The following is an 11,042-nucleotide window of genomic DNA, read 5'->3' on the forward strand; positions in this document are numbered from 1 at the left end:
ATGGTTTGCCATTATATGCAGATTGTGCCACTATACACTGTGCAGTTCAGAGACAGCATGAAACATTTCCCTTATAGTTGAAACTATTTTTCAGGCACAAATCTCCCACAAACCAAATTAAGCTTCAGATTTTCCATCAGATAGCATTACTGTTTCACGGCTGAAGCTAGCAATTAGGAACAGAGATGTCACTTATTCCCTGGAGATCTTACTCAAGAACATTCCCCTTAATTAACACTCTTTTGCAGTAGCTCCTAATTTTAATCAATTTTTAAGTGCCAGAATTTAGAGGAAGAGGCGATTCTAATAATTTGTGAAGTGGCCTAAGACAATTCCTTGGATTTTCTCTGCTGCAGTGATGAGTCAGAAGACTGGTGCATGGCGCCACCTAGTGGAAAACAAATATCAATCTAGCAGGGAGGAACACACCTAATTTTAAATTCTTATACTATTTTTTATGCAGTGCTTTGCTTTCACTTATGTTAAGATGGGACACAAAACATGTATATGTAAGGTCCATCTTTCCCCATCATATATTTGAAGTAAATCCCATACACTCACTCCATCCTTGATGTATACCAAGACAAAAGAACAATGCTTACAGGAGGTTTTGCCCCCACTACTAGGTAATGCTACCAAGTTAGGTTTCCACCAACTCTACTTAAAGTTGTCATGTATAATTAACCTTCAGTATTGTTAAACTCAGAGCCAGCATGGTGTAGTGGTTAAGAGCAGCAGGCTCTAATCTGGAGAACCGGATTTGAGTCCTCACTCCTCCACCTGAGACACGCTGGGTGGCCTCGGGCCAGCCACAGTTCTCTCAGCTCCACATGGAGGTAGGCACTAGCAAACCACCTCCAATCATCTCTTGCCTTGAAAATCCTACAGGATTGCCATAGGTCAGCTGGGGCTTAATGGCACTTTCCACCACCACTATTGTGAACACTTTTCTTCTGTCCTCAGCATTTCAAAGGATCTGTATGCTCCATTTGGTGCATGTCAGAGAGACATTTGATTGACTACTGCTTTTTACATTTTCAGTCCTCCCAGCGTGGTATAGTGGTTAAGAGCGGCGGTCTCTAATCTCAAGAACAGGTTTGAGTCCCCACTCCTCCCCATGAAGCCTGCTGGGTGACCTTGTGCCAGTCACAGTTCTCAGAACTCTCTCAGCCAAACCTACCTCACAAGGTGCCTGTTGTGGGGGGGAAGGCAATTGTAAGCTGCTTTGAGACCCCTTCCAGTAGAGAAAAATGGGGTATAAAAATCAATTCTTCTTTTTGTTCTTTACAGAAGTCTAAACATGTAACCTTGCTGAAAGATTTCAAATAAGAAAGAACGGTCCACAGGTAACTTTAAAAACCATTTTCAATAGAAGCATGGGTAACTGCAGCTCACAAAATCCAGTTATGGTAGATGATTAAATTACAAAAAAGGCATTTATGCATTTTCTACGAATTCATCCTTTTGTTCCCAACGAGGTTCTTAAAAATGCTACAGACGTGATTTTTAAAAAGCAGGATTTTGTGTAAAGTCACCTGAGAGATGACTGGCCTCTAGGCCTCAAAACGACCTTCATGCCTTGGAGTTTCCATAGTCCCAAGTCATACATTCCATCAGTGGCCCAGGCATGACGGCTACCCATCCTTTTTATTTTAAGGGTCGTTCACTTAACAAAGCCACAGGTGGCCGCTTCCGAAAGCGCCCTCACTTTGGCATCCCAGACACCAGGACAGCAGAAGGAAAGCCGCTCCTACGGAACATTTGCATTTGCTGGGCTGTTGGAAAGAAAACTCAGGTTTCCCTTTGAGGCTTTCGGAACTTGCTTTGGAGAAATACCCTTGGCACACACACACCTTCCTTCTTGTTCACAGTTTCTCGCAGCACATATTCATTGATCACTTCCTCGTATCCCACAGACAGGAAGAGCCGAGCCAAAAACTCTGAAGAGAGGAGGGGGAAAACATAGATCAAGTTTAAATGGAAATGTCAACACGAGAAGGCAGAGGTCCTAACAATGCAGGCTGCTCTTCTCTGTACAGCAAAATGATTGACTGGGGGGGCACACTGGGGGGCTTTGGCACACACATAGTCTAAAAAGAAAGTTACTGTCAGTATTTGAATGGTGCTGTTTTTCAGCTCCTGCCTATGCAAGAACTCCGTGAAACAGCTCATGGCGTTAGATTAAAACTCCTCTCCTGTATAAATTAGACATCTGCCCTTCTGTCTCCTATGCAAACAGTACTGGTAAAGAGCCACACGTGACACGTACAATCACATTGTGCTATTCCGCTATCATGTCAAGTACACTTAGTGCCTAGCACATATTGGGCCTTTAAGTATCGTCTTAACCTTGATAGGCTTGGATTGAAGGCCGTTTTGTATACATAAAAGGAAGCCTTTGGTCTTGTATCGCTTTTAAACTGCACTGTTGGTGCCCCAGGACTAACATCTTCTCTGATGCATTGACTACAACATCAGCTTACTTTGGTACTTTGCTCTGATATAGATGTTAGTGAACAACATTTGAATCTTTCTCCTCCTTCAATTAAACTGTCACCAAGAGCCAGAAGGCTCAGAAACAGTGAGAACAAATGGAGCTAACACATTCCAAACCAGTGGTTCCCAAAGTGGGTAGTACCACCCCCTGGGGGCGGTGGGATTATCTAGGGGGGCACTAAGAGGCAAGGGGGCAGCAGCGGGGCGCTACAGGTGGGCCCCTTTAACTGTGTTGTTCACTAATTTACAATAGATGAAGCTATGGCACCATGCAGGCAAATTTGGTGGAAACTATCAGAATTTTTTTCCAGAATTTGAAGAGCTGGTACCACTGGATCAAGTTCATCAGTTTTGTTGAATAAATTTCAACTAAAAAGTTTTAATTTGATTTTGAATAGATGTGCAATTAATTGGTACTGAGCCAAGATGTGCAATTAATTGGTACTGAGCCAAACAAACACACACTTTTTTACGGCCTTGCCAGAAAAATACATATGGTCAGTTCAACTGGCAAATATACTCATATACATACTATATGCTGTTACAACATAATCCTTCTTTCTGGGAACTCAGTCCTAAATAGTCTGAATACATAATTACCTGACCGATGGATGCCCTTTTGAGGTTAATCCTTACACTCCTTAGGAATACTCTTACATAGATGAACCTGGCAGTGGAGGATGTAACCTGCTTGTTTTCCCCCAATAACAACATCTGCAATAAATCTGCTTGCGGTACCCCTGTGACACCTTTTATTAGGGGGAAAATGAGCTGGACGCGAGCCTCATTATACCAGGGACAACCAAATAAACATGTGCCACTGATTCCAGCTCCCCTGACCCACAGGGGCAGTGTCTCTCTGATATTGGTATCTTCTTTAAAAGGTACTGAGCCAGCTTCAACTGGGGAGGGTGGGTTATAAATCACAAAATAAATAAATAAAAATAAAATAAAATTTGTATTGTTCTTATCTTCTTTAGTGCGACATGCAAACCCCTATTTTGAATAATGCTTTTTATAGGATACGATAGGGGGCACTGGGGTTGAGTTTGTGGACCAAAAGGTTTGGGAACCACTGTTCTAAACCAACTCTTAAACCAACACATTCTGCCCCCCACCAAAGATGCTTGCACAGTAAATCCCATTAAAAGCCCTGGCAAGTAAAATGGACTTGCAGTGCCTCTTGAAGATTTCTAAAGATGTCTACCCACCCCCCGCCTGCCCCACGTGGGTGTTACAATGGGAAACACTCAGGCTCTGGTTGATGCCAGGTGGGACCAGTAGATGGCAACATGAATACCATAGCTGGTGCCCAGGAACATAAGGGAGGAATGGTCCTTTAGATAATTGACAGATTATTAAATTCCGTGATTCATACTTAGTACAAAACCTACAAGGCACATGGTAATTCAAGAAAGCAAAGTGTAAATAAAACAGTTTTAATTTGATGTCTTACTGTCTGTGAAAAAATACGATCTTGTTCCATCTTGTCTGACATAGAAGTTTTCTCCGAGTTTGTTTGCAGACTTAAACCTCAGCATTGCATGATCATAGAGGCCGTAGTCTCTGAACAGCACACACTTGCCTGGCTTTAACACCTGACAGGTACATGAAATGGGTATTTTAAAGCAGAAGCATGGCGCAAAATAAAAATGGAACTCTTTGAATCATTATGGCTCAGTTCTTTCACATATTTTAACAAAATACTAATTGTTTTACTTCTAAGATTATAAATATTTCTGCAGACTTTGGGTGCTGTTTCATAGAGAGAGCTCTATCAACGTTGTCTAAACAGGGAACTGCATTATTCTCTATTTATGTTTTTGTATTGATAAAGGGCCCATCATCGTTTTCCTAAATACAACTTACATCCCAGCTGCAGTTCCTTTCATCTGTTTAAATGTCAACATAATAAAACGTAAGTTGGCCACTTTAAATTTAAGGAGAAATAGTACACAGGTATTACATTTTCTAGACCCCAAAAGATGAGATCAATTATATCAAAAAGACATTTCAACAAATGCACTAAATGGATAAACAAGTTTAATCAACAAATTTCTATCTCTCATCAAGAAGAAGGGTTGGTTTTTATAGACCGATTTGCTCTACATTTTTAAGGAGATTCAAACCAGCTTACAATCACCTTCCCCTCCCACAACAGACACCCTGTGAGGTAGGTGAGGCTGAGAGTTCTGAGAGAACTGCGACTAGCCCAAGGTCACCCAGCAGGCTGCATATGGAGGAGTGGGGAAACCAACCCGGTTCACCAGATCAGTGTTCGCCGCTCATGTGGAAAAGTGGGGAATCAAACCCAGTTCTCCAGATTAGAGTCCACTGCTCCAAACCACCACACCATGCTGGCTCTCAAGCTAAGTACTAATATCCGATTTTTCAACAGTTAGGGAAAGGGCTTCAATAACGGCCTTCAATTAATTGCTTCTCCATGCTGAAAATGGAAGAATGATGCAACAGAATATATGCTCCAATTACATACTTTATATAGGCCAGAGAATTTAGAGTTTCTTGGCAAATAATTTGAATTGCCAGGGGACATAATTTTTTGTTTTTGGAATGAACAGCCCTGACAATATTATTTTTATCCCACAAGTAGCCCTGGCTTTTCCTAGGCTCACACACAAATGAAGTATGTGAGATCTGAGCAGTGTTGCAGTCGTCTTGTTTGGAGGCCTGACCTAGAGGCACCCGGTTGGCCTCTGTGTGAACAGACTGCTGGACTTGATGGGCCTTGGTCTGATCCAGCAGGGCCTTTCTTATGTTTCTTATGTGGCCTTGACCAGCCCCAACTTCCACAATAGTTTCAGTGATCTTTTGCCAGCAGCCATGACCACGGAAGTTGAGAGCCGCTACATCTCAGGTAACTTTCATCACCACACATTCCATTTGCCATATGACGGGCAAAGCCAGGGCTTGCCCGCACAGGCAAGACACATACTGTGAGAAGGAGCCTCACAGACACTATATAAATGGCAACAGTTGGGATCAGAAAAGGTAATTCCATGACAAAAATTCAGCCGTCACGTAATATAAGCTTACTCACCTTGTAAATGTTGCTCAAAACGAAGTGCATCTTCTCAGGATGAACAGCAGAAAGGACAAATATTAACATCACAACATCCACAGAATCGGGTGGAATGTTTTCCAGAAGGTCGTCTTTGGTAAGGTCGCACTGGAACGCTTTGCACCTCTGGGTATTGTACAAAGGGTTTTGCTACGAAGTGAAAACATTTTTCCTTACACATTTGCAACCAAAGGCTTTGACGTTTGCTTTCTGAAGTAAAGAATCTTTCCTTCCTTTATCCCTTAGAAGCTCTTTGATCCATTGATCTTGAGCAGATTAGTTTAAAATCTATTGTTTGGGGGGTATAAGGACTGAGATAAATTTTGCCACTGCCAGTGTAGCCTTAGGATCCCTATCACTTAATAAAGAAGGCATATCAGATACAGAGGGTTTAGATTTATCTATTAAAAGAGGAGATATATAGTAATTTAAGATCCTCATAGAAACGACATTCCAAGAGCACATGAGCTAATGCATCGATGGAGCCAGAAGAGCATGGACAAGTCCTTTCTGAATATGGTAGGTTCAAAAATCTTCTTTGCAAAACCATAGAAGGGTTAGCGTTTAATCTAGCTAAAAAGAAGGCTCCCGAGAGACAAGGAATTGTCAAAAAAAGTATAGGTGGGCAAGCCATGTGAAGGTGGTATTCCAAAAAACGGAGATGAGCAAACGCGACGAGCACAAAAAGATGTTCTAAGTAATGAATCTGAATTGTGAAGAAAACATCTCAAAAATAATATAACTGTCCCTAGCAAGTTCCTTATTTGCTCAAAGGCCTCTGTCTTCTTACCAATACACTAGTTTTTTTTCCCCTGTCCGCTGAGATGCAGATGTACCATAAACAACAGCTTGTTGCCAGTGATTTTGGGCAATGTAGACTTAAAAAGTTCAGTAAAAACTTTGTTATCCTGCACTCATAGAAAACAGGAGTTGCCAATTAATCTAATGTAGGCACTGCCTCCTACTCTGAGGAATCTGCGACAAAAACCACCCTGCTGGGAGTGCCAGGATAACAGCCCGCACACCTGGTGGGACCTTTCCTCTTCCCACCTACGCTATAGGCAGACAAGGGAGCCAGCTCCCTGGCCCAGCTGGATCCTGGCATCTCGGGGTCGGCTGAGAGGGAAGGAAGCACCTGAGGATGGTTTCAGCTGGCAGCATTAGCTGTCAGAAGGCCAGCAACAGCTGAGGGTATCAAGCTGACTAGCTGGAGAAGAAGAAGCAGGGAGTTACGTGCAGCCAGAGATCTCCATGGGTATGGTGGCTGAGGGGGAGAAGCCTGCCCTCTGGCCAATGCTGGTTAGCGGAGCATTCTGGATAATCAAGGGCCAGGTCAAACAAAGCTTGCGTTGTATTTCTTGATGCTGTATTAGAAGGAGCTGCCAAAGATTTTTATATACCAATTAGAAATGCCATTTCACACCAAAGAACGATTTACCAACTTGCAAGACAGCCAAACTGCACTTGGAGCTTGCTCTATAGTTTTGGCACCAGCAGACCTGCCAAATGACAAGACAAACTGCTTTTTCAACAGTGGCTAGTAACGTCAGCCGCCAGTGCTTCTGCAGCGAGGAGAGCAAACTGTGTCCCTATTATACGTCCAGCTTTCTTGCTGCCTGCATAAATAGACTCTTTGAATGGTGGCCAGTGCTTGGGAGGTTCATAGCTATGAATCAGTTTTTGTGTTGGTCATGGATGAAAAACCTTTCCTCAATTATGGTAGAATAGCTTGCATTAAAGATTTTGGCCTAGAATTAAACACAATTCTTCAAAATCATCTGATCACTAGGAAATATAATTTAAGATGTACAGCATCTTTTCCCGTGGGTATCTGGAGATACTTGTACCCATCCCAGGGAATGCAATTTAATCAGAATCTCTTTCCCGAATGCTAATAATCTTTACAATTTCATAAACACAAAATGAAGGTCAGCCATAATATGCAAGTGTGCTTTTAAAAAAGCAACAGAACATTTTGTTTTCAGTGGATCTGAGGCACTTCCTTCAATAGCCTTCAATACCGTCCTATGGTGATATACTATTACTCTACAGAGCATTAGTGTTGTTTTGCTATAATGAAAGAAAACATGGTCACATCTTAATCAAAATGTATAAGGAGAGCTTGGTTTTACTGTTTAGAAATATTTTAATGCTCTACTTTTGAATAACAGATGGTTGTTTTTCAGCCTGTTTTTGGCTCACCTAGGAGAATAGGAATTTTTAAATAAATACTAATTTAAGTCCAGTTTGCTCTTATTTACTCTGTATGTAAGTAAGATAACTGATTTATGTTCAAAACTATGTTTTGGATTGAGCTACAATGCCATGTTCATTTACTTTGGAGCAAGCCCCATTAAGCACAGACTTAATGCAAAGTAAACATGTATAGGATCAGGAAGTTTATCTCCTCTAACTATTCACTGTACCATGCTTAGTTTGTTTATGCATGATATAAACAATGCAATTCTGCAAAATACCCTCAGCAGTTTTTATTCCTGTTAATTCATCTGGAAATAGAGGTGAAAAGATGTCCTGATTATCTAAGCATCATTTTCATAGTTTTTCTGTCTCAGATTTTAATCAAGGAACTTTTCAATCAAATGCAGGGCTAAAACGATTTAAGGGTGGCTATTTCCAGCTCACTGATTGTGTGAACAAGAATAGATCAGACCCAGAACAGTTTGATTAAAATCACCCAGACTTGACACTATCTCTCCCACTCATTTTCATGATCAATTTAATCGCCAATTTTCTTTAAAAAATAAAGCTCTCTTTCCCTGTAATTTAACATGCCTACAGTGCAATCCTAAACAAAATTACACCCTTATAAACTCACTGACTACAGTGGACTTAGAAGGATGCAACTATGCTCAAGACTGCACTTTCAGGCAACTCTTTCTCTCTTTCAAGTCCAATCTTACCAACCTTTACATATTCCACAGCTCGAGGGGAGAAATCACATGCATAAGCAAAGATATTTGAATCCTCTTCTAGAAGTGGAAACAAACAGTTACCAACACCGCAGCCTGCTTCAAGAATTGTCAGTTTCTGAAAGTCAAACTAGAAAGGAGAAAAGGTATAATTTATTACATCCTTTCAAAGCAAAACAAATCCCCAGCCGTTACATGCCAGCAGCATAAAGTAATGTTTTCAGAATTCATGGAGCTGTCTTATATTGAATCAGACCATCAGTCCATCAAGGTCAGAATTTTCTATTCAGACTGGCAGTGGATCTGTAGGGTCTCAAGCAGAGGTCTTTCACATCACCTATCGCCGGGTCCTTTTAACTGGAGGTGCCAGGGATTGAACCTTCTATAAAATGCAAAGCAAATACTCTACCACTGAGTCACAGCCCCCACTTTCCAAGAATGAAGCTTCACGCTTTTATTCACATGTCAAAGTTAAGTTTTAACACCCCAGTAATCATTCATTTTAATTAATGCCTTTAAAAATGGTTCGGAAACTTCAGTTGGTCCAAAATGCAGCAGCTAGGCTACTGTCAAGGGTTGGTTACAGGGATCATATCACCCCTGAGCTGAAAGATCTGCTGTGGTTACCCACCTGTTTCTGGGCATAATTCAAAGTTCTTAACTTTTAAGGCCCTAAATGGCTTGGGGCCAGCTCACTGTCTCCTCCTATACTATCCAGCCTGCTAGTTAAGATCTGCTTCTCAAACCCAGACCTCTGTGCCCCTGCCTTTCAAAGTGAGGTGGGTGGTGACTAGAGACAGGGCATTTTCAGTGGTGGCACCTCACCCTTGGAACACCCTTCCCCTTGAGGCTCAGTTGGTGACACCTTTTCTTTCCTCTGGGTGCCAGGCTATAACACATCTTTTTACCCAGGCTTTTAATTAGGGGTTTTATCACCCATTCTGATGGTTTACTTCTGTTTATGGATAGCTTTTATGCTGCTTATGTCTGATGGCTTGTGTTTTAATATTGTGGCTTTTAATTGTATGCTGTGTTAGGCAAGACTCTGAAGAGGCAGCATAGGAATATTCTAAATAAATAATGATAAACATCCCACCTAAGGGGAGGGGCTGTGGCTCAGTGGTAGAGAATCTGCTTGGCATGCAGAAGGTCCCAGGTTCTCAATCCCCGGCATCTCCAGTTAAAAGGGACTAGGCAGGTAGGTGAGGTAGGGACTAGGCAGGTAGCCTGAGACCCTGGAGAGCCGCTGCCGGTCTGAGTAGACAACACTGACTTTGATGGACAAAGGGTCTGATTCAGTATAAGGCAGCTTCATGTGTTCATGTCCACAAAAGCTTACGATGGAATAAATCAGGTGCCCCAATACTCCTATTTTTTCCTGCCCTGGACTAATAGCTACTTCTTCGAATACAAATAACAGCTGTTTTCAAAAAGATCTTACAAGCTGCTTTATTAAGTCTTCCTAGGGAAACCGCAAAAGCAACAGGATAGAAAAAAATGAAATACATAGCCTGAAGCCCATCTCACGCACACAAAATTTATTCAGCTAAAGAAAATACAAGGATTGGCTGCACGTTTCCTGCTGTCTACAGTAGTTTTGAATCGCCCTCTGGTGCCTTAGTGAATGCAACTTACTTCACGGCAGCCTTTTAATTCTTCAAATTCTCTCGTTGTCCAGTGCCTGTCCTTGAAAAAGTTGGTACTGTTCCTTTTGTAAAACAGATCCCAGTTCTTTTGAGCTTCTTCTTCTAGCTTCTGTTGTTTGAAGTCAGAGACTAAGACCTGTTCTTTTGCCAGCTTTTCAGCTTCTTTGGGGCTAAGTGTTCTTGCCTTGTGCCCAGTCAGCTGCGAAGCTACAGTACTGTAAGTTGGGATTGCTCCATCAAGCTGAGCAACAGATGAGTCGTCTTCCAAAGACATAGATTCATTCATATTAACTAAAATGGATACCACAATTCCAGAGCCGCTTTACTGCGTATTTATCTTAATTGTCCACCTCACTCATCCGCTGAGATCTAAAGAGACAATGAGGAAAAGGTTAGTGTTCTGTGCCGTCACTGGTGTGTTTTACAACATGGAAAAAGGAACCATCCCCCCCATTCCTCTTTCTACTTCCAAAATGCATTTTAATCCATCTGTAGGCACACAAACAGCAACTAAGAAACCCAAATAAAAAAGGAGTAACTACACCTTACCAGCATGGATTTGTATAGTGTGTGTGGTATAGATTAAACTTTAGAGATACCCTCTTTCATACGTGCCTTGCCTGGGGTCAAACTCCCTTTAATGCAGGCATCGTTTAAACATTGGTACAATATGTCATCTTCTTCACTGCTCTCTAGTCACACTCACATACTGTGGGGTACAGTGGTTAGTGTCAGACTAGGATCTGGGAGAGCCAGGTTTGAATCCTTATCCTGCCATGGAAGCTTGCCAATCACACACTCCTAGCCTAACCTACCTCACAAGGCTGTTGTGAGGATAAAACAGAGCAGAAGAGAATGCTGTATGTGGCAGCCCTAGCACAGACTGTATGT

General features: G+C 41.9%; 1 protein-coding gene across 1 annotated transcript; it reads right to left on the bottom strand.

Moving 5' to 3' along the window:
• Window positions 1-1,739: 1,739 nt before the first annotated feature.
• METTL6 (methyltransferase 6, tRNA N3-cytidine) lies at window positions 1,740-10,437 on the bottom strand. The gene is made up of 5 exons (XM_056857661.1): window positions 10,141-10,437; window positions 8,501-8,635; window positions 5,555-5,725; window positions 3,953-4,094; window positions 1,740-1,940 (listed from the first exon to the last, which is right to left on the bottom strand). The coding sequence occupies exons 1-5, from the start codon at window positions 10,435-10,437 to the stop codon at window positions 1,792-1,794; spliced, it is 894 nt and encodes a 297-aa protein (XP_056713639.1). The 3' UTR covers window positions 1,740-1,791.
• Window positions 10,438-11,042: the final 605 nt, after the last annotated feature.

This window comes from Euleptes europaea, chromosome 11, assembly GCF_029931775.1.
Source record: "Euleptes europaea isolate rEulEur1 chromosome 11, rEulEur1.hap1, whole genome shotgun sequence".
NCBI classification, from domain to species: Eukaryota; Metazoa; Chordata; class Lepidosauria; order Squamata; family Sphaerodactylidae; genus Euleptes; species Euleptes europaea.

Coding starts and splice junctions, on each gene's coding strand:
- METTL6 (XM_056857661.1), bottom strand. CDS start 10,437: ATGAATGAATCTATGTCTTTGGAAGACGACTCATCTGTTGCTCAGCTT. Junction 8,636..10,140: donor AATTAAAAGGCTGCCGTGAA/GTAAGTTGCATT, acceptor TCTCCTTTCTAG/TTTGACTTTCAGAAACTGAC. Junction 5,726..8,500: donor GAGCTGTGGAATATGTAAAG/GTTGGTAAGATT, acceptor TTCACTTCGTAG/CAAAACCCTTTGTACAATAC.